The 24,447-nt window shown below is 49.0% G+C and overlaps 1 protein-coding gene across 1 annotated transcript in view; it reads right to left on the reverse strand.

The window, feature by feature from the left end:
• Window positions 1–14,120, reverse strand: part of IGFBP2 (insulin like growth factor binding protein 2) — a 28,033-nt gene extending 13,913 nt beyond the window's left edge. The window contains exon 1 of the mRNA XM_084780115.1: window positions 13,626–14,120. Coding sequence (XP_084636241.1) covers window positions 13,626–14,010 — 385 coding nt within the window. The 5' untranslated portion in view covers window positions 14,011–14,120. The remainder of the gene's footprint in view (window positions 1–13,625) is intronic.
• Between the last annotated feature and the right edge of the window lie 10,327 nt (window positions 14,121–24,447).

Genomic DNA, 24,447 nt, shown 5'->3' on the forward strand with positions numbered 1-24,447 from the left:
TATTGTCTGTAGTTGGTGCTACATTTGGCAAATGGGAGCATAAAATGAATAGGGTAACATAATGGAATAACACAAAGTAGCCATAAAGACAACCTGTTTCTCAACAGATAAATTCAAAACCTTAAAATTGACAAGGAAAACTTAATTTATAGCATTCATAGTCTGCCCCCCACCCTCTCTCTCTCTCTCTCTCTCTCTCTCTCTCTCTCTCTCTCTCTCTGTTTTGTTTTTCAAGACAGGGTTTCTCTCGGTAGCCCTGGCTGTCCCAGAACTTGCTCTGTAGACCAGCCTGGCCTCAAACTCACAGATCCACCTGCCTCTGCCATCCAGGTGCTGGGATTAGAGGCATGCACCAATACAGCAAGATTTTACAATTTACTTTAGAATACTTGAACTATATTGACCAACCCCCCACACACACACACACTTATCTGCACACATGCAAAAATATGAGTATTAGCCATTCATCATATGTGCACAAATTGCTTTAGATAAAAAAGGTATCTTAAGTACCTCATGCTGGGAAGCAAAATATTAAGCATTCACAATTCTGGTAGAAGACTGGTATTTTTATGTTTCTTACTATTTCTAGACTTTTCTTTCTAAAAAATGCAGTCCTTTCTCTGGACCAGTGTTATGTAGCTCTGTGGTAGAGTGCTTACATAGCATATGCAAGGCCCTGAGTTCCATCCCCTGCACTGCAAAAATAAATATCTATAAGTCACTTCACCCACTGTGCTGGCTTGTTTTATGTCAACTTGACACAAGCTAGGGTAATCCAAGAAGGGGGAGACTCAATTGAGAAAATGCCTCCATAAGATCAGCCTGTAGGCCATGTTCTTAATTAGTGATTAATGTGGGAGGGCCCAGCCCACTGTGGGTAGGGCCACCACTGGGCTGGTGATCCCAGGTTCTATACGAAAGCAGGCTGAGCAGTAAGCAAGCACCCCTCCATGGCCTCTGCATCAGCTCCTGACTCCAGGCTCCCACCTGGTTTGAGTTCCTATTTTGGCTCCCCTCGATGGACTGTGTGACTCGGGGTATATAAGCCGAATAACCCCTTCTCTTCCCAAGTTGCTTTTGGTCGTGGTGGTTCATCACAGCAATAGTAACCCTAAAACAACCACCATCTGCCCATCACCTATCTTGTCAAACAGTATGAATAGACTTGGAGAGCCGGAGAGCATTATTGACTAGTCGAGGCCCCAACAGTGTGGCATGGCAGGTGCCAAGGCCCTTTTGACTGGCCGATGCCATGTTGCCAGTATGGCTTGCCCATCCATAGGTCTCTGCGTGGACTCCTCACCATTGCTCTGTGACAGGAAGAGACAGGGAATGAGTCGGGGAAAGATGCAGAAACACTGGCAGAGGGCCAGTGACTACAGAAAAGCAAAACGAAGAAATGAAGACGGCTCAGCCCAGGGAACAGAAAGTCAATCATACCCTGGTGCAGCCCAAAGTGTTAATCGTGTGGGGCTCCACAGCAGATGCCATGAGGTAGAAATGTCCAAGGGACAGTTAAGGAGACAGCTGCTCTGCTTCCCCCAAAACACAAGTAAGAGGAGAGATCCAGGCAATTACCTAACTTAGGATTTCACACAAAAGAATAAAAATAAATGACAAATAGCAGGTAGGAAAAAAAAAAGCAGAAAACCATACATCTCCTCTGGGATAACCTAGGAGGGACCTGTGAAGAACTAAGGAGGGTGGATGGTGTGACTATGGAGGGTGCAAAGCCACTTGACTTTCAGTGATAAGTCATTGCTGGACCAAACATCCTAGAAATTCAACTTTATTTCTCTGGTCTCTGGCTGTTGAATGCTTAGTCCCTAGCTGGTGGTGCTGTTGGGGGCGGGGGGGGGGGGAGAGGGTGCCCTCTTAAAGGAAAACATTGTTGGAGGTGAGAGTAAAAAGACTGCAATTACTCTGCATTTCTCAGCTGCCATGCCTGCCTCTTCCCTGCATGATCACTGGGATCCGTCAGGGTGTTTTATCATGGCAACTGGAAAGTAATCCATACATGAACTCGCAAGCCGTCCGCTGACTGAGGCGCACAGGTGAAATCAATGCATGTAATTAAAACAAAACACCATGGATCCGGGGACTCAACTCCTCCTCTGATGCCTCTTAAAAGACACAAGCTTAGGGCTGGAGAGATGGCTCAGAGGTTTAAGAGCACTGGCTGCTCTTCCAAAAGTCCTGAGTTCAATTCCCAGCAAACACAGGGTGGCTCACAACCATCTACAATGAGATCTGGTGCCCTCTTCTGGCCTGCAGGTGTACATGCAGGCAGAACACTATACATAATAAATACATAAATATTAAATAAAAATAAAAAACTAGCTTAGTTGTGATTTCCAGACTTACAAATTATCCTTCATAAAAAGGGGACCGTTGTGGGAGATGAGCAATAGAGAGGGGAATAGCAGGGTTCAGGTGATCTGAAGGGAGAAATGGGAAAAACAGAGGCTCTAACTAGGGAGGGGGAGGGAGACAAACACAGACAAAGGAGGCTAAAATCACAGAAATGACTGTGGAAAGTCATAGGGAAACAGACCATTAACTATCTACCTAAAAAATAGCTACCACACAGAGAAGTCAGTATATAAATATACAGGCTACCATGGAAGGCAGGCGGAGGTGGGGGCAGGGGCAGTGGCAGGAAGGGATGGGGTAGGGACACTCCCTGAGGCTTCAAACATAGACAATGAACCACAAGCAACCAAGGAATGTTGAGAGTGGGAGAAATAGTCTCCCCCAGGAAAGAGCACACTGATTAGCTCTCCAAAGCAAATGGTCAGCCCCAAAGACATCATACATATAAATGACACTAAACAGTTTGAGCAGATTGTGTTTATACATTCAGGAATGTACATATATAGGCAATTTGAAAGAGCAGCAAGGGCAGGGATAGTATGTGGAAGGGTTTTAAGGGATAAGAGGAAAGGAAGAAATGATGTAATTATAACCTAAACAAATAAATAAACTTTTAAAAATTATTCATCATCACAAGCAGACAGAAAAGAAGTTTGCTTTTCTGGAAGATCATGTGCTTTCTTCCTCCAGACTGAAGAAGCAATTCCTACCAAACTTGACTCTCCACTGTGTTTCCTGTCACTGTAAAGGGACTTTGTTGTTTAAAAAGATCTTCCTAGAGCTTTGATCAAAGGCTAAGTCCCCAGCTCATAACTGCATTAGATTGATATGTATGTATGTATGCACATACGTACGTATGTATGTATATATATATATATATATATATATATATATATATATGTATGTATGTATATCTTCTGACTTTGTTACTTGCACATTTAACTTTTGAACTGTTTTTCTTGTGTTCTAGGTGGTATGACAATATCTTTACACAGCAAGGCTGCTCTCTACTCGATTGTCACTTAGACATTAGAAAAGCTAGTTACGCTAAGAGCAGCCCACATCCTGCACTGGAGTTCCTCCCTAAAGCACTGTTTCCTTTTGCACCACACCATCCATCTCCTTCTAGGGCCCCCCATGGCAGCGAGAGTGGTTAGGGATACAGGAAAGGCAGCAGAGCAATGAAAGCATGAGATGGGGGGCCATGTGCTTCTACTGGGGCCCATATCCAAGCCACTGCCCCCTATACTTGATGATGTGGACCCACAGTCCTGTTCCAAGAAATCAATCCCAACTGACCTTTCCAACCAGTCTTCCACTAGCTTCCCCTCCTGCTGTGTTCTTCTCAGTCTCCATCACACCACTCCCCGATATTCCACAGTGACACACTGAACCCAGAGGAAGCAAAAAGAACTGTAAAACCTGCAAGGATGTCCAGGCTTGCCAGCCACACTCTCAAACCAGCACACCAGTGTCCTGAATATAAATAAGTGTCTTTAAATAGGTCACTGTGGTTCTTGCTTGCTTCAACTAGAAGTCCACTGATTTGTGGCTGATCTAACACTACATCACATCCATGACCATCCTTGACCATGTTCTCTTGGTTTAAGGAACAACCATCCAAATGAGAGGCAAGTTGGTAGAACCTTAAGGAAAAAGTCACAAGTCTGGGCTGGTAAGATGGCTCAGTGGGTAAAGGTACTTGCTGGGCAAGGACAGTATCCTGAATTTGACCCCCCAAGAACCCACACAAAGGTAGGAGAGAATCTACAAAGTTATTTTCTGGCCTCCAAATGTGCTTCACGGCATATACCCTACCACAAAAGCCAAGCCCTCTTGACCCCTTTTATCCTGCCCGGCACAGCTCCACCACGGTTGGTACAGAACCAGTCAGCATTATCAGCAACGGGAGATCTCAGGCTACTGAGGAAACTGTTTTTCTTGGTCTTTTCTTGTCCTTGGGCACTTTGGAAAGCAAGTTCAGCATCCAGAGGAGACAGGACATCTCCATCCAGAAGTTAAGACAGTAGTCACAAAAGAAACCGCCTGGGGAAGTTGCATAAAGAAACACATTTTTTTTTTTGAGAAGTTATGCTTTAATTGCTGTCACTCAGGGAAAAGAACTTTTCCAAGAACTCCGTTGGAACAGAACACAGAAAGGAGAATCTGGATCCACGGGCTAGCCTTGGCGCTTGACCCAGAACACAGCCTTGATTCCTTCTTTTGACTCTGAGCTGCATGGTAGGGAAACGCCTGCAGCAAGGCATTTCCAACTGTCACGGATTTTATCGTCTGCCCGTGGTGATGGTACCTTGGCTTAAGGCTACCAACTCTCTCCCACCCCCACAGTCTCAGACCCAGCCAGCTGGAAGCTAGCCCCACCCCCACCCCCACCCTTTCAATCCATCAGGATGAAGACACTAAGTAGGCTCCTCTGGTCTTCCAAGCTCCAACAACCTGCCAGGCCTTCAAAGCCCCCTGCCCCAGCCCCCTTCCCTCCTCTACATCCTGGCTCTGCTTAGTCCCTTGAATGAACATAGGCTAACACACCTACACCCGGTCACTAATTAGAAACCTCCCCAGGCTTTGCTCCCCGCCAACTCCACCAGGGTCTGTGGGCAACTCCTCTGCCCAGCACCTGGAGGTGTGCCAGCCCCTGTCCCCTTCTCCGCAATCTTCACTTCTGCCCTGCTTCCTAACAGCCAGGAAGGGATGTGGGGCAGACAGCCAGAAGGCCTTCAAGGCTTCCAACTGCCTACCTCCTAAAAAAAAAGAAAAGAAAAGAAAAGAAAAAGAGAAAAAAGAAAAGAGGGGAATTCTTGACTGTAGTGGGCTGTACTTCTCTCCAGAGAAGCCAGCTTTCTGAGCAAGGCCTCACTCTTGAGTCCTGACTGATACCCAAGCTGAGCCAGCCAAGATCAGAAGGGGAGGGGTTAGGAGGAGGGGCTCAGGGGATTGTCCATTCCTCTCTCTTGCTGCTTACAAGGGTGCAGAACCTTTTCCAGCACTCACAATTCTTCACAAAAGGGGTTTCTCCTTCCCATCCCCCACCACGAAGGCCCTCAGGGTCTAATGCATCCCAGACTCCCCAGGGTCCTGGGTTCCGGTCTCAGTATGTGCTGACCACTCCTGCTTTCCTGGGCTCCACACCAAGTAGATGCCTAAAAATAGTTGCCACTGTGTACATCCAGGTGACTACTCAGAGGGCTTTCTGGGGTCCCAGGTTCCTCAAACATTAGGAAAGCCTCAGTACTCAGAAGACCCTCTCCAGCCTAGCTTGCCCACGGAGGATCACTCTTCCCTGAAAACTGACAAGCAGCAGCAGGCCCCTTGGCAGTGGGGTCAGCAGACAATGGTCTGGAGAGAACGCCCAAATTCTGTGCCAGGAATTCTTTGCCAGGATCATGTTCAAAACTCCTGGCACCAGAGGCTCAGAGACACCGGACCTGAAAAAAAATCCTCATTGTCCCAGAACAAAAAGGGATCTTCACTGGGTTTGACCACCGCCTGCCCCTGAACACACCACACGTGCTAAGAGTGCTACCGTGCTGAAGCCTGTGTGCAGCCAGCTTCCTGTGAGGGAACACCATCCTTGCCTCAGTGACACCTCAGCAATTCTCCAGTCTTCCAGGCTGTGACAGCTGGAAGGCTATGTCCCTAGGCTGACTGGCCAGGTGAAGGCAAGAGGGCCCAGTCCTTCATCATTAGCTAAGTGAGCAGAAAAGCTGGCACAAGAACCCAAGAGTCCTGAGCTTCAGAGTCATCTCTGTCCCTCTGGTTTCTACTCTGGCCACTGTCAAGTGTGAAGGACAACCCTGGAACGATCAGTCCCAGAAATTTGGACATGGGCCCCAAAAAGCACTCAAGCAGACTAACTCACCCATAAGAAATGCAAACCATTTCTTCTCAGCTGGTTTTATATTGCATTAAAGTGCAGTTTCATTGCCCCTTCCGCAAAAGGACTCTCTAAGCTCCGATGAACACAGGTCAGACAGAGACAGTCTTACTCCCATTGTAGGTGAAGAAGTAGAAATCAAGTGACATTACTACTACACTGAGCACTGGGTGTTTCTGTATTGTCTACTTTGTTTTAATTTTGTTGATTTTGGGGGAGGGGGGGAGTGTCTTGCTTTGTGTAATCGCTAATCTGATTTGTCAACTTAAGTTCTAAAATCAAATGGGAGATGATGGGCTTCTAAGCATGTGGTGGCCAGGCGGGGAGAGCATCTCAATCAACTTAATTCAAAAATGGGAAGAGCTGTCCGCTGTGGGTGGCGCCATTCCCTGGGCTGGGGTCCTTGACTGTATAACGGGAGGGAGGAAGTGAGCAGAGGATAAGCACTCTATGCTTCCTGAATGTCGTCTTCCTGCTGGCATGGTCTGAACCCTTGAACTGGTGGCCAAAATAAATTCTGCCCTCCTTGAGTTGCTTTTGTCAGGGAATTTTCATCACAAGTGGAAAAGTAAAACATTTTGTTCTGAGACCTCAAACCCATGACAATGCTCCTACTTAAGCCACCCTAAAATTATAAAGCATGAACTATGTATGGTCTATCTGTATCAACTGTGACACACACACACACACACACACACACACACACACACACACACACACACACTTAAGTGTAACCCAGTAGAGTCATGAGCACCACCAATCTCTGATTTGTACACGTGTAAGGAAACTGAGGCTCAAAGTGACTAAACCTCTTCTTGTATTTGAATAAGTAGTTGACATGTGGGATTGGGTCCTGCAGAAATGAGCAGCCTGCCTGACTTATCCAGTCTGGCCTTTATTTTAAAGGCCAATTCATGAAATAGCAAAGATGTCACTTGTCAAGATTAAGTTGGCTAATGTGTATGACAACCTACTGTGGGAAGACGCTTCCCATGGTCACAACTAGTGTAATATACACATCCTAAAGGAAATAAAAATTATCCTTACTTCACCAAACCTGTTTTCTGGGAACACCCCCCCCCCGACTCCCACCCCATTACTACAAGTTTTGTCTTGTAATTTTGATTTTGGGTGGTGGAACTCACAGCAAGGGCCAGTCTGTCCTCTAAGTCTTGATTGACCCTGCCTCCGTCTCCCAAGTGTTGAGATTCCAGATACTTGGCATCAAACCCAATGACCACATTGGGACCCAGTTAGTTGGAAAAGCAGAAGCCAGGCTATTTCCTCACTGCTGCTATCTACCCATTCCTCTTCCTACCCAGATACTCTGTGACTCTGTCTTTCTCTGTATCAAACATCATACGCTGGCCTTTTATGTTTTCGAAGTGTATCTCCTCCTCACCAAAGCTGGCAATGGTATGTGCCATGGCCTACCCAATACCTACACACAACAACAGGTATCCAGCAACAAAATCTCTGGCAGACAAGCTCAAAAGCATTTTTCTGTCAAATACCCCCCCCCCCCGCGCGCGCCCCCGACTTGACCACAGAGGCAAAAGCATTCAGCAGCAAGAAGCCAGGAAAAAAAAAATCTTAGCTCTCATGTACTCGGTCCCACCACTGAGCCCAGGCAAGCACCTAAGATAGAAGTACAAAAAATAAATAAATAAATAAAAAATAAACTTCCTCCCCTAGGGGCATGGAGGAAAACTGGAGCCAAAGGAGGCAGTTTCAGAAGAGGATGAGGACACAAGAGGGGTTGACCCATCTTCTGATGGCTGCCTGCCACCTCAGGAAAACGCCGGCCAGAGATAACAAAGAGAAGCAGAAAGATCTGGAACATCTGCCAGCCAGATCTCTGGCTCCCTAGTGAAGCATATGTAACTCCCTCCTATTTGCCTCCATTTTAGCAAACCCAGCATGGCTAGCCCATCATGAGCACAGTGCAGTAGTGTTCCCTGTCCACGGAAGTTCCATCTCTAACGCCCAGCAACACCCCTTCCCCGCCCCTCTCCCTGATAGTCAGTCAACCCACCCTTTTCATCCCATGTTGAATTTTGTTCAACATTCCTGTCTCTGGTCACCTTTAGGCCTCCCTCAGATTGAAGCTGAAGACAGCTGGGACTGACAGATTATCCATGCTACTTTTTTTTTTTTTTTCTTTCTGAACACTGTCCACTTACTTAGCATGTGATCGAAGATTCCAGCTGGGCCAGCAGTAGAAGAGGCACAGGAAGAGACAACCATGTATGTGTTGGTTGGAGGGGGAGGGGAGTGGGGAGCTACAGAGATTTCAAGGACAGGATAAAGTCAGAGAAGAAAGAGCTGGAAACGGAGAAGGCAAACAGTAAATGCCCGCCCTGAGCACAGTGGTAGAGGACTGCAGCATGTGACCCAACCAAGGGAAGCAAAGGTCTCTGCCCTCCTTCCGTCCCTCTAGCAGTGCCCTACCTTCCAGGTGTGATTTACCCTCTTCTCCATTCCGTTAGAACTTTCCGAACTTCCTATCAGCTCTAACAGCAACTCCTCTGACTTTTTATAGCAGAGAAGAACCACTCTAAGAACCAACCAGAAGCTCATCTGATGGTGAGGCCTCTCAGAGTAAACATCTCAGTAGTTAAATGAATGGACTCTGGCTTACAAGCAATCCAAGGCATTTATTATATTTTTGAAGATGTATTTACTTAATGCATTTTATGTATGAGTGTTCTGCCTGCATGTACACCTGCAGGCCAGAAGAGGGCATCAGATCCCATTATAGTGCATTGAGAGCCACCATGTGGTTGCTGGGAATTGAACTCAGGACCTTTGGAAGGGCAGCCAGTGCTCTTAACCACCGAGCCATTTCACTAGCCTATCACCACCACCACCACCACCATCATCATCATCACTACTACTACAACCGTGTGTGTGTGTGTGTGTGTGAGAGAGAGAGAGAGACAGAGAGACAGAGAGACAGAGGGACAGAGAGACAGAGAGAGAGAGAGAGAGAGGTGGGGGCAGGATAAGTATGGTGCACATGGGTCACTGCATGGCTCTAGAGGTTAGAGGACAATCTGGAAGAATTGGTTCTCTCGTTCCACTGTAGTTTCTGAGGATTGAACTCAAGTCATCAGGCTTGGAGGGCCAAGTGTTTTTATTTCACCAGCCCCAAAGTGCTTTCATAGATTTCATTTCACTGAGCTGCCCCGCCTTCAGGAAATGCTCTGCCTGAATACTATAAGACACCTGGCTAAGGCAGACTGACAGTGAGAGCCGTACATGCCTCCCTCTTCCTTCGGCTCACTAGCAAGCCCGACAGTACGAGCCGGCTGAGCACTCCTCCATAGAGAAGCCAGCAGGTTCCTTCTCCCAACTCCCCTACCTGTTTCACAGCTCAAAGCACCTTTACCCCTAGTTTGTAAAAGGAGTTTGTATGTTTAGAACATCTTCAGCATTATTACACAAGTTTGTTTTGATTTGGGGGTTTTTTATTTGGGGGGCGGGGCAGGGAGGCTCAAGGTTTCACTATGTAGCTGTGGTTGTCCTGGAACTCACTCTGTAGACCAGGCTGGCCTCAAAACTCACAGAGATCTGCCTGCCTCTGCCTCCAGAGTGCTGGGATTACAGGCCTGTGCTACCACTGCCCAGCCCAGTTTTTTATTTTATTTTATTTTAATTATTTGTAATTATTGCACATGTGGAAGAGTAGGCCCACAGGCATGGTACACGTGCTAAGGTCAGACAACAGCTTCACGGTGCGGGTTCCTCCACCTTTACACAGGTTCCGGGGATCAAGTTCAGCTTGCCACATCAAGGAGCTTTATTACCCACTGAACTACCTCGGCCAACTCACAGGATTTGTCCTTCCTCGAGCTTCCTTCCATCTCTTAAGGAACTGGGTCATCAGCGCCACACAAAAGAAACCATGCAGGAAACGTTTCTGATGTTTGTAGAAGGTGACACAGATCAAGGACTTAACATTGAGGCAGCGTCCAATCTTAGCCCTTGGGCCAAAGCAGGCCGCGGCCACTGTATAGGCCTCTTTCATCCCTCCTTCTACTGGCCTGACTCTGATGGCTTGGTGCACAGAAGCCACACTGTGTTCATCAGTTCACAGACCAACCAACTCCAGAAGTCCCCAAGCTGTCCCAGAGCAGTGGCCCTTAGCACATGCCTCACCACCCTCCCATGACCCTCAGCAAGAGGGCAGCAGCTCAGCCAGACGGGTTCAACCTTCTATCCCGAACCAGGGCCAGGAGGCGGAAGGTGGTGCTAAGAATCAGCCTAAACAGTGGGTCCCACTCATTTCAGAGTCTTTTACCATTTTGAACTCGGTATGCAAATTTATGCAAGACAAGATGCAAAGCAGTGCTCAGAGCCAGAAGTCCCGTTGCTTCCCCGCCCCCGCCCCCGCCCCCCGCCCCCTTTAGCTTGAAGCCTAAGTGAACCACTGTAAATCACACTCACACACCACACCCCATAACTGCACAGTCAGACCTCCACGCTCATCACCTATCAGCGGGCCAGCTCTTGTCAACTATGGGACTTTAAATGACTGAACATTTCTATAGCACCTTTATATGTGCTCAGGGCCAGACGGCCACTTGGGCGGCCCCGCCCCTTAGCATAATCCCCTGCATTGTATAAAACAGGGAGGTGGGAGGGGGGGGATGGAGGGCAGGAATGATGCTGAGGAACCAGCCTGGCCTGAATTCTGAAGGGACTTAGCTTGGCCCAAGCTACCCTCCAAATCCCCCCCCCTTGTTTTTTTTTTCCCTCCCGTACCCTTTCGAACTTGCGACAGGTCTCAGCGGTCCATTTTCATTTTGCTTCCAGGCCTTGCCAGTCTGGTTTCTGTTTCTGTGAACCAAAAGGCCCAGCCCATCACCCTTTGGGATGCAGGCTCACCACCAGTCACTTCTACCCACTGATGTGGGCACATCACCCCCCACCCCCCACCCCTGCCTTCCTGCCATCCCCAGGAAGCCAGCAATACAGTCCCCGAGAGTCCCTGGGAACAAAGACAAAAGAGCTAACAGCAAAGCCGGAACTGCTGGGGTGTGCAGCGTGGAAATAAGAGGGTATGCTTAAAATTCTCAAAAGCAACCTGCTCAAAGAGGAATGCTGGGGGAGGGGGGCTGGGGGGTTGTTCAGCCTTCAGAGCAGGGAGATGGGCAAAAGACAGTGGTGAGGCAGCCGCCCTCACTGCCAAGATCTGTCTGGACCACGTATAATAACCCACAACTGGGATTTCAACATTCTCTATACAGTCTTTAGTCTTTGCCCCAACCCAAAAGCGTCCCCCCCACAGGCCTAGAAGCCTCTGCCTTTGCCTCTCTTCCACACACCCTTGCAAAACCAAGCTCCTTCCCAAATGACCCCTTTGACAGCCCTGTGGTCCCCGTTGACCACTGCTTTCAAGTGCCACCTACTCAGCTCCCAGGTTCCACTCCCATCCCACCCACCCCCCACCTTGTTTAATGTCCCCTCCTCTAGACCCGGAACACAAAAGAAAAGTGCGGAAGGCATCTGGACCTTGGGAGAAGGCTGAGGCAGCAGCTGGGATGAGCTGGCAGCAGGGAGTCCCATAACCAGGCCAAAAAGAAAAAAGGAAAAAAAAAAAAATCCAGAGTAACATTCTTCCTATGAACTCACGCCATTGTCCCCTGGCTCCCCTGACAACCTCCCTCCCCCTCCCCCTCCCCCTATCCCTACCCCTCCCCCATCCCTGAAGCCTATAAGGAAAAGTGACCCAGGAAACCTGACACATCTGTTGCCTACAGAAGACTCCAACCAATTTCAGAGTCTTGGGAAGCCGAAAGGCTGGATACTTCAGGCTTAGAATAAAAGCAATGAAGAGTGAGGGGAAGAAAAAAAAAATATTAAAACCATGAGAAGAAAGTACACCACGATTTAGTATAATGGTCAAAATCTGCAGGGTTCTGCAAGGTCTTGGTTTACCCGGTTGAGGAAAAGGACTGTGGGGCCCCAGAGGTGACGGAGGACGGGAGCTTGGGGAGAGGACTTCTTTTTATTATTACTTAGAAACTGGCAAGGATTAATCCCAAGGAAGGCTGAGAGCGAAGAAACTCTGACAGTCCCCTCAGAGGAAGCCCCACCTTGCTCTCTACTCAAGGTCAAAAATGCCTCTAAGAGCTAGAAGACTTCAAACTTTGACCTCTAGCTCCATTGGGGCGGGGACAATAGCAGACCAAGGGAAAGAATAGGGCGGACAAAGAACTCGGAAAGCAAGGAGAATGTTTGTACTTTCTGTCTTCCTTCCTTCCTTCCTTTCTGTCTCCTTTCTTTCCTTCCTTCCTTTCTTTAACCAACACCTCCTGGCTACCCATAGTCACAGAAACTTGGTCAAAGCCTCCTTTTACACGTTAGCAAATAGGGGGCACAATTCAGCGCTGTCCCCAAGATGAAATAAAACAGTCACAGCTTTCTCCAGACAGAAGGAACAGAAGGCGTTGGTAAAGAAGAAGAAGAAGAAGAAGAAGAAGAAGAAGAAGAAGAAGAAGAAGAAGAAGAAGAAGAAGAAGAAAAGTGAATTCCTCTCACTTGTGCTCTTCAAGCTAACTTTTTTGGAAAGAAAGGTTCCTTAACAAAGAACTCCACCTTTCCCAATCCTGTGGGATAGAGTTCCCTAGATTTAGGAGGAGGTAGGGCGTGACACGCACCCACGTGAAGAGTTGTCGCTTCCCGTCTCCCGAGCGGCTCCATTCAGACCTGTGAGGCCCAGACGCTTAGCCATAAAGCCCGGCTACCAGGATGCCGGAATGCAGCTGGCCACCCGGCTTAAATTACACAGATGGAGCCCGCTCCATTCTCCACGTGCAAGCTTACCCTTCTCCTCGCCTCCCAGTGCCAGAAAGAAGGAGTCCCTCCATTCGATCCCTTCTCACCCGTGGTCTGCGGTGTCACCTGCGAGCGATGGCCAGCAGCGTTCCCACCAGGGAACATTCGACCAGTGGTCACTAACTCAAGTTGTTTCAAATGAGTTTCAAGTTCCTACACGCTCCCAACCCCCCACCCCCACCCCATCCCCGCCCGCCGCAGCTCCTAGCTCTAACCACTCTCCTCACCACTAAATCCGCCCAGGGAATACCGTGGTGACAAAGTGTCTCTCCTCTCCTCCTTTACCCCATCAAATCCCTCTTGGTCCACCTCCAGTCTCCCTCCGGGGGCTGTCTTTCGGGTTCCCGCTCTCAAGAGTCTCCCCGGATCTGGTTAAGGATTGGGCTCTTTAGTGTCTACAACACTCCCAGGGTCCGGTGGGATTCTCTTTCCCCACGTGAGGGCCGCCAGCCAGGAGTCCCCGCTGAGATGCGAGTTTTCCTCCCAAGCTAGTGCTCACAGTCCGCATTACCTGCTACCTGCTGAGGGGTGGCGCCCACGCGACTCTTTTCACAGGTACCCGCGCCGGTGACCAGCGCCTTCAGGGGCAGCTCGGAGCCCGGGTTAGGGTAGCAGCGTAGCGACTGGGCGCAGCGCGGGAGGTAGACGCCGCATGCTTCGCCCTCCTGCCGTGCGCACACCGGGCAGCAGCCGCAGCCCGGCTCTCTCACCAGCTCGGCGCAGGGCCCGTCGGGTGGGGGTCCGCAGGAGGCCAGACGCTCTAGCGTGCAGGGAGGGCAGCGGAACAGCACTTCGGCGCGTACCCCGGGGCCGCAGCCGCCTGCGCCCAGCAGCAGCAACAGCAGCAGCGACGGCAGGAGCAGCGGCAGCCCCAGGCCGCCCAGTCTCGGCAGCATGTTGGCTTGCGGGCAGCGTTAGTGCGGCGAGCTAGCGGGCAGGTGGCACAACCCTAGAGAGCACTGGAGACGCCTCCTTGCCTTCTTTCTCCTCCCCCGCCGCTGCCGTGTCCTAAAAAGCCTGCTTCTCTCCGCCCCCGCCCCCATTCTCCCCTTCTCCCCTCCCCCTTTTGGAGACCACTCCCTTCTCCCCCAAGGCACTCCTGCGTGCGGGCACGTGCTTGCGCACACACCCACTCGCCCACCCTAGGTTACCAGGGGATTCAACGGGTCCCCTACTCCTCCCCGGCCACGACTTTGCACCCTCCAAGCCTTGGCTCGCCCGCTTCGAGAGAGTAAGAATAACTTGCAAGCGTGGGTAGAATCGGCGTGGAGTGGGGGAAAGCCCGTGCTTTTGTCTCCTGTCTTTTAGTTTAGTTCGATTTGGAAGGACTTAGTTTGCGCACTGCCCACGTGGCCGGCTCTGAACCGACTGCTAGGGAAACACAAAGGCAGTCTTGACCTTAAGATTTCGGCGCTCACGCCGACTCCCCACAGTCCGGGTGTTGCTAGGAACAATGACCTTGAGTGAGTCCCGTGTAAGTTTAGTCCTTCTAGACCAGGCTCGTCCCAAACTGCACCTCCTAGCAACAACTTCGGTTTCCCAAACCAGAGCTCACAGGCTACAACAGATGAAAACCTGGTGTATTTCCTAGTACCTGTAAAACACCCTCTTCCCACCCCCCATCCCCCCCCCCACCCCAGTCCTCTAATCCCCGAGAGACCTAGGTCACTATTCACAAACCCACCGTCTTCGCCTACGCCAACAACTCTCCCCACCCACACCGCCTCCGCCCAAAGAAGTCTGAAGACACACCTCCTGAAGGGGTCTTGAAAAGGTCAGAATAGACCCCCCAAGTGTGAGCGAAAAGCCCTAGCCCTGGGCTGTTAAGAGCTCCCTCAGGTAACACGGATAAAAAAAGTGTGTCTGCCCCCAATGTTTCTGATTGAGTCAGCCAGCCTCAATCACTCCAGCCTGGACAGGACCTTAATAAAGACCTTCCTTCGCTCGGTGAGGCGTCTCCCTTCCCCCACGAGACTTCCCCAAGTCATCCTTTCTAACTTTAGGGCTCAGGTCCTAAGTCGTTCAGTTCAGCAGCTATTTGCTCACGAGTCTAGTCTGGCCCCAAAGGTGAGTTTCATGCCCCTTAGAAGACAAATTTCTAATTTTAAGAAAAATAGGAGAGGAAGCGCTGTGGGGGAGAGTTTGGCGATCGTAGGAACCTTGGTGGGAGAGTACTATTCAGACTGAAGAGAAGGCGGATGGTTGCGAAGTTAAAGCTTGGAGGTTCCATAGAGGGAAATGGAGGGCTAGCAACGGAGCGCTCACAACACGAGGACCAGACGAAATGAGGACGCAGAAATGGAAGAGTGAGACTGCAACTTGAAAGTCACTTTGGCCAGTGACCAAAACCCCTGGGGAGATGGGGGAACTGGCAGGAAAATCAGTTAATTGTGCTGAGATTTGGCTTAGCTTGGGGCGTAGCAGGGACACAGCATCAGTGTTTGAGCAGAGGGATGGACATCTGACAATAACCGGAGCTATACAGAATGAAGACCTTACAGAAGAAAAAAATAAAAAAGACACAGGCTGGTGGAGGCGTCTGTTCACATTGTCTCCATGTGTCTTGTGCCTGCCTTCGAATATGTTCACATTGGCCTCACCGACTGAGTCCCGCCCCCACACACACACACACACACCCCACCTTAGGGCAGAGATGGCATCCAGCACCATGCTGTGTCATAGACATTCATCACAAACTGCAAGTGGGAGGCATATTACTACCTAAATGTGCTAGTAGCCACGTTAAAACACAATAAAGAGCCAGGTGCGGAGGTGTCCACCTTTAATCCCAGCACTTGGACAACAGAGTCAGGCAGATCCCTGGGTTCAAGGACAGCCTGGTCTATGGAGCAAGTTCCACATCAGCTGGGGTTACACAGAGAAATTCAGTCTCAGAAAAGAAAAAGGGGGGGGGACAGTAAAAAGAAATAAGTGGCATCTGTTTTAATAATATACTTGAATTCTGTTTATTCAAAAAACTATCATGTATTCAGTAATGAATATGAAAAAATTTAAAGGCAAGATAACCCATGCACATCCCAAGACAAACTTGGAGGCCATCTTGGGCTCCATCCAGAGTGCTGAGATCACAGTACGAGCCATTGTGGATTTCTAGAACTTCTCTCTCTGGTGTGTGCGACCACATTGATTTCTTTCCCGTTATCCCCAGCGAATGGCCAGCTTTCCCCTGCACAACCCCAGATACTCACACCCCAAGAGCAGCAGCCTTATCTCAGTTCTTCCTTAACCCCATAACCTCTGAGGTCTTTGTCCAGAAAAGCCTGCCAACTCAAGCCTCTGCATTAGCGGGCTTTTTTTTTTTTTAAATAGAGTTGGCGGCCATTGTAGAAACAAGACATGGCGTAGTCTGGGGGACCCTTGTGATTTCAGGACCTGGGAGGCTGGAGGAGGAAGATCCCAAGTTCAGGGTCAGCCTGCACTGCCTAACAAGATCTGGTCAAAAGGGGGCGGGGGGGCGGGGCTGTGGAACAGGACTAATGCACATATTAATGTGCTCCTTAGGAAGGTGAACTTCGATGGTCCTCGCGCCTCATCTGGAGGCCCATGGCAGGGAAGAACAGTTGTGCTGTGCGCTAGGAGAAGCTGCTAAAGAATCAGTGTGCTATGTGTGCGCTGAGTACGCGCCTCCTCATCTCTATCTTCTGTGGGCACAGTCACGGTCGCGGCCACACTTGGAGACACGGCCTCTGTTCACTCATTATTCAGAAACCAATGTGAGTGCACATTTTTCCTGCTTCCCCTAAGACTGGCTCAGCTTTCTGAACTAGAAGCGCAGTTCCAAGCCGTCAAATGTTTAGCACGTCTGTAATTTGAACTGAGCTTATGCTTGAATCTCCCGAAACCTAGAGGCGCTGGAAAGGCTTGACCATAGCCTGAAATCAACTTACTGCCTCTTCTGGGTCTTGACCACTTTGTCCGAGGCCCAGGGCCCATGCCAGTGCCTGGCACACACAGACTTGATGATCGTATTTGTTGTTAAGTGAACCTAAAGTTAAGAGACTCCTAGACTGTTGCTTTGACCATTGTTCCTGGAATATTTCTTTACATTTCTCCCAGAGACTCTGTAAACATGTTCTTCAGTTTGACAGCCTGTCTTTGTTGGGCAGTGTGGACTGGTTAAGAGATAGAGACAAGCTGAGACTGGCTTTCTCCCTTCTAATCCGTGCTTTCTTTCCATTAAACAGTATCGTACAAACTCCACCCTCGGAGCACCATCTGTACTATTACTTACATAATTTTTAATGTAAGTTAATTCGCTTTTTTCTTAACTTGAGGCTATTTTAAATGGAAACTCTATATCATTACCATAAATGGAAACCCAGTAAGGATAGCCATATACAGATGGTAACCATAAAAATAAACACAATAAAAACAATTCGGGCTGGATACTGTTACTGGCTGAAGTCTCCAATCTTGGAACACACTCCTCTGGGTGAGCCAGTATGAGATGTGCTAAGGGCTAGCCAGACCCACACTGAGATTTTATTTTCACCCAGTGATCAGGAAGGTAGGAAATATATTTCTAGATATTTTATTGAACTATAATATGCAAGCCAAAAACACATATCATAAACTTGAAACACATTTAACAAGCACCCAGATGAAGAACCATTAGCTAGCATCTTCCATGGACTTTGCAGATAGTTCCTCCATTATCCACTAGGATAAACATACCTGCACTTTGATGAACCCAGATGAGTGTTACTATTTCAGGAGCAGAGAGGAGACACAAAGGATAAAGGGCCTGCCTTGGGCAGAGAAGTAAGTGTCCTGTAGCCCCTCTACTGTCCTGTGTAGCTGGCCACAGATTAGCATTTCTTTGGTGAGCACTGGCACTAATGAACAACTCCGCTGGAAATTCCAAAATAGACAAAGAACACTGTAGGGAAGACTGAGAAGGAAAACTGCTTAAGTCAGGGCTACATTCTTGTTTTGTTTTGTTTTGTTTCATTTTTTCGAGATAAGGTTTCTCTGTGTAGTCTTGGCTGTCCTGGACTCACTTTGTAGACCAGGCTGGCCTCGAACTCACAGCAATCCACCTGCCTCTGCCTCCCAAGTGCTGGGATTAAAGGCATGTGTTGCCACCACCCAGCTCAGGGCTGCATGCTTGATGGGGATTTTACTAAGAAGCTTCAAGCGCCAGGCCAACCACTTGATCTGGTGCCCGTCCTTATCATTCTTGGAAAATCTTCACCGGAGCTGCTTCCCAGGCGCTACCTCGGGCTCTGGTGTGGCTCTAGGAGCTCCTGAATCAGAGAGAGTGTTGCTAAAAGGATTCAGATGGTAAAGGGGGAGGGGGGAATTTGAGCCCTGGATTCTGAAGCGATGCTGCGTAGACTCAAGTTTTGGCCCAAACTCCCAAAGTTAGGAGAAAGGGCTACAGGTCTTTTGTGTTAAACTTTGAACTTCGGTTTCCTTCTCTGCAATCAGGGTGCTAATTCTAGTATCTGTTTCCAAGGAGCACTACAAAGATGAAATAGACAACCAATGTAAACCGTGTAGCCTCTAACTCAGTGGTTCCCAACCTTCCTAATGCTGCAACCTTCTAATGCAATTCCTCATGTTGTGGTGACCTCCACAACCACAACATTATTTCGTTGCTACTTCATAACTGTAATTTTGCAACTGTTACGAATCGTAATGTACATATCTAATATGCAGGATGTCTCATATGCAACCTCAGTGGGGGTTGAGAGCCATGGGTTGAGAACCATTGCTCTAACCAACGACAACTGCAACTCATACTACTGTTATGTGTGTGAGAAAGGCCTGGAGACCTTTGCACTGTGCGAGAGTGGACCATGAGATTGACAGTTCCTCAGCGTGCGATCAGGAAAACACTAGCATCACTCTCTCTCTCATAAAGCTGGGAAGAGGCTTGTGAGGGCAGCGGAGTTAAGGGGACGTCCCAGTGGGAAGGGTAGGAATTTTTCTCCAGTGTGCTGGGAGGCAGGCAAGGGGATGAGCGGAGTCATAGAACTTCCAGAAAATATGTAAAGGATGACAAGAAAGCAGTCAGGGCACAGTGACCCTGTTCAAAAAAGCCAGACCTGTAAATCTTTCTGCCTACCCTAAGTTGAAGACCTAGCCAGTCTGCACACCAGAGAAATAGAGGAGAGCAGGGACAACAGTGGGGCAGATGAGAGTAAGAGCACCGCAGCTGTGCAGACACTTTTCCAAGCACGCACTCTCCTGTGTGTCAGAGGAGGCTCAGAGAGGGTCAGTGACCTGCCTGTGGTCACCCAGAAGCATATCAGAATCGTATGTGTCCACTACCCCCCAGTGGATGGAAGCAGTAGTAGTGCAAGATGTGTGGCCGTGAGCGCGCTGTGGCACTCATGGTCACCATAGTTCACAAACCTCCCTCTGGAGAAAGAAGAGACCGCTCGAAAAGTTTTCAGGTACCAAACGAAAGGATGACTGCAGAGGCAGCTAGTGAAGTAGAGGATACAGATTCTGAAGCCACACCCTAATGACCTCCAGGCGCTGTCCTGATGGGATGATGCTCTAAGCCTAAATGGTAAAGCTGGAATAGGGCAGTATCTCCATCAGCCTGGATTCTGGGAGACTGCTTAAAATAGAGATATGACCTTCTTGCCGAATGCCTTGTATAAATGAGTATGAAATAAAACTGTGTTGTAGGTCACTGAGACTTAGAAGGGACATTTGGTCTTGTACTGTAAACCAGTCTGTCTTGATTGACGCAGTTATTTGCTGTGTGGACTTTGGACAAGTTACTTAACCTCAGTGTGCCTCAGTTTTCTCATCTATAGAATGGAAATATACAGCCATATGAGGTTGTTAGGAATTCTTAATATTTTAGGCCTTCATTTCCTTATCTTTAATATGGACACTTGTCAATCTCATGGGACAGCTATGCAGATTTTTGAGCACTGAAATGTGTAGGACTTGGGAAAGGAGCCCTTCCTGATTGGCGTTTTGGAGAGAGAGAGAGAGAGAGAGAGAGAGAGAGAGAGAGAGAGAGAGAGAGAGAGAGAGAGAGAGCAGAGCCCAGAAGGAAAAATCCAGAAAGCATTCCAGAACAAGAGGACCCACCCAGAAGTACCCAGATGAGCACCATCATCCACTCCCTCACCCCTCACAGCCACACTGCCACCCCTTGCATTCTGGTCATGTCTCACTAGATGATAAACTAGGCTAGTGGACCAATAGATGTGTCTTAAACTCATTTTTTTTTTCTTGAGACAAGATCTCACTATGTAGCTCTGGCTGGCTTGGAATTCTATATGTAGACCAAGCTGGTCTCAAACACAACCTTGACTGTGACTTCCTGACCTTCCTACCTCCGACTGCTGAGTGGTGAGATTTCAGGCATGGCCCCTTCTTATGTACTAAGGACCAAACTCAACGTTTCCTTCATCCTAGACAAGCATTTCTCCAACTGAACTATATGAAAGTTTACATTTTTAAAAAGATTTATTTATTAATTTATTACATATCCAGCATTCTGCCTACATGTATGCTTGCACACCAGAAGAAGGCACCAGATCTCATTACAGATGGGCATGAGCCCCCATGTGGTTGCTGGGAATTGAACTCAGGACCTTTGGAATAGCAGTCAGTGCTCTTAACCTCTGAGCCATCTATCTCTCCAGCCCCCACCCCAAAGTTTACACTTTTAACAACCACTGCTACTTTGTGGTTCTGGGGTTGACTAGGCCCAGTGAGGTAGTTCTCAGGTCATTAAAGTATTCAGTGAGCAGGACTGGAGTCACAGGAGACCCACTGAGCCACCACATAAAAGAGCTGCTCTTGGCTGGCAGCTGATACAGACTTCTCCCTGCAAGTTGAGCCCAGTGATCCACGGCAGTCTGTGCACATGGCTTCTCGTCCATGTGGCTTGGGCTCCTCAGAGCACGGTAGCTGGGTGTTGAGAAGCAGTATGTCAAATGTGAGTTCTGCAAGAGGCCAGGTGGAAGCGACAAGGAGTCCTAGCATCTAGAAGTTGCACCGTATCACTTCTTCTGCACTCAGCTGCTCAGGCCCAAGAGCAGCCCATGTTGAAGGAGGGGACAAGATAGCTTGCGGTGCAGAAGATACTGCGGGAGGGTGTCTTCAAAAAACTTAAGTGTCACGGCTTCCACGCCCTCTAACTGTCGGCGACATCTGTACAACAGGCCATGTCTTGTTCTCAAGAGCTGTCCTGGGTCTATTTCCCAAACTACTGGCCATACCCTGAGGAGCCAGGAGCAAGTGCTGTTCTGAACTATATGAGTCAGGCCCCCTCCAGGCTGCCACTCCCTCCCAGCTCCAGAGCATACAGTCTTTAAAAATCAGTGCAGAGCTTCAGGTCTAAGGTAGAGTGCTAACCCAGGAAGCTAATTACAGTTTACCCTCCCCTTCTGGAAGGTTGTTCCATCAAAGAGATACAGAAATCCTCTGTGGTATTTGGGCCATAGGGCGTATTGCGTTAAAGGAAAGAATGGGCAAAACCTCTCTCAGCCAGACTTCTCCAGATGAGCACTTGGTGAGCTTTTTCTGTGAAGGGCTCTGTGATAAGTACTTCAAGATTTACAAGGCTTCATGGGGGTCCCTGTTGCAGCCACTCAGCTCTGCCATTGTACTGCAGAAGCAGCCAAGGACAGTATTCCAACAAATGAGTATGGCTGTGTTCCAATAAAATTCTATTTAAAAGAACAGATGGAGGCCAAAATTAGCCCGAGGACTGTGCTGTGCCGACCCCTGCTCTGGGGCCTCCTCGGCTCAAGGAAGCTGACTTTTGAAGGCTCCCATGTCCAGGAGACAATGTACAGCTTGAAGGATCGCTTCCCAGCCTGCATCCAACCTACTCTCAGGGCATCTCGCATTAAACCCAAGGGAGCAAGAGAACACGGTGGGGAGAGGCAACTATAACCACTTCTTCGTGAGGGTTCCCACCCTCGGTCCTTACTCCCTCCCAGAATCCTACAGTGAGGTGTTCTGAATCCCCAGCATCACATCGGCAAAACTTTTATCCAGCCAGGCCACGGCGAATCCTATCTGTTCATCTAACAGAGGATAGAGGCAAAGAAAAAACAAAACAAAACAAAACAACAACAACAACAACAACAAATCACTCCCTGTAACATCTGGGAGAGAAAGAAGGCAAGGCAGATGCCTAGATCTGAGCCAGAAAGTACCAGTTTCAGGGACGGGTTTTTAGCAGGATGGAACATCTGTAAAGGAACAACAGGATAGCTGCCTGTGCGGACAGAGCCTGCTGTCTTTTCTCAGTCTACATCTGTTTGGGGACCTTCTATCTGGATTCATTAAAGAAACCTTTCAGACCATACAAACAAAAGCCAATCTTACTCTGGTGGGGGAGCTCCCTTCAGCCCGGATTTCTTGATCCAAAATTCTGTCTCCTGGCCCCTCATCCTCCTGCCTGCTCCTGGAATCCCTGGCCCTCAACCCGGAGATAGATAACATCACTTGAGAACTGGGGGCTGTTCACCACTGGGAAAGACCCTTGCTTTCCATTCCTCACATTGGCTTTCAGCATTGTGTTTGTTTTCTTTCTCTGCCCCTTTCTTCTCAGGGGGTGAGGGGAGGGGGGGATGGTTTCTCTCTCTCTCTCTCTCTCTCTCTCTCTCTCTCTTTCCTGCCTGGCTCAATGAGTCTCAGGCACACAATACTGTCTGAGTAAACTTGTTCAGGCCCCTACAATTATCTCATCTCCCTGTTATCCCTCCCCCCGCACCCCCAACCCCACCTGCCCCCACTCTCGCCCTCATGAGGCCACTAGAAGGCAAAGCTAAACAAATAAAGAACAGGGGATCGACCCAGGCGTTTCCAAGGCCCTAGCAATGGGAAACTGCAAGCTTGCAGCTCAGCCCGCCTTGTTCTTCCCACAGACACTGACCTCCCCTGTTCTCTCTGTGTGCCATTCTCTCTCTTTCCCTCCCTCCCTCCCTCTTTCCCCCTCTCTCTTTTCCTCTCTCTCTCTCTCTCTCTCTCTCTCTCACACACACACACACACACACAGACACACAGACACACAGACACAGACACACAGACACATATACACACAGGCACACAAATAGACAGACAGACAGACAGACAGACACATACACACACACACACACACACACACACACACAGACACACAGACACAGACACACAGGCACAGACACACAAACACACACATACACATATACACACAGGCACACAAATAGACAGACAGACAGACAGACACACACACACACACACACACACACACACACACACTGATGAGCTTCTCTACAGCTGGAACCTAAACCACTACAGGAGCATGCTACAAGGCAGGCAGACATCTGTGTGTCCAGCTGTATGTGCACACTGCTCCTTTCCCCTCTACATGGCAGATGCTTTAGCCCCGAGGCTCCTTCCTGGCCAATCCACTTGGCTCAGCAGAGAGCTACAGAAAGCAAGAAGCGACTACAGGCACATTTGATCTCTGTCATCCTTTCTACTTAGTGATGATGAAAACTGAGTTTGAATCCACCCTTTCGGCAGCCCTGCCTAGAAGGATGTATGAGTTTGTGCTACAATTTTACTTATCAGTTGCTAGGTAATTAAACTAGAGACTGTCTTCTCCAATCGGGAGTCAGGCAGGAAGACTGCCCCTGCTCCACCCACCAGGATGAAGGGAGAAAGGAAGGAGGTTTTAGTGATGGGAGGAAATGTTGAAATAGTCTCACTTGGCAATTAAGCCATGGAGTGAGGGGTGGGTAGGTGGGAGTGGAGGTAATAAGGAATTGGCCCTTAGAAGAAAAGAAAGACTCTCAGTTTGGAGACTTCTTCCAGGTCACTTTGAGGGTCAGGGATGGTCTCATGGGGGCACTGATGTCCTTGGATTCAGCCCTTAGCAGACCCTCCCCCCTCTCCCTACTTTTCCCCCCATCCTTCCCCCACATCCCAGCTTCCACCCCTCAAGCCTTTCCTCATACACAGAAGCAATAGGGCCTCTATCTTCCCAGTGTTTGTAGAGGAACAGCAGCAGTGGCTCCCTCTGGAAGGACAGCCTGAAGAACGGAAGTGCTGCTGCCTCCTAGACCCAGGTGGGTAGGCAGGCAATCCCACCCTGACTTCCAAAGCAGTAGACACACCTTCGCCTGCCTCCGGTGCCCGGCTCTGGTAAGTTAGTGAAACTTCACCGATTAAGCCTTGCTGTTGACAGAGCACATGCTACCCAACACCAGCCACTCAAAAATCTTTTCCAGGCTGGATGTGGAGACACACGCTCACAATTACAGCCCTAAATAAGTTGGTGCAGGAGGATAGCAAGTTCAAGGCTAGCCTTGGCTATGTAGCAAGATCTTGTCTCAAAGCCA

Source organism: Acomys minous (genome assembly GCF_964271855.1).
Source record: "Acomys minous genome assembly, chromosome: 4".
Taxonomy (NCBI): Eukaryota; Metazoa; Chordata; class Mammalia; order Rodentia; family Muridae; genus Acomys; species Acomys minous.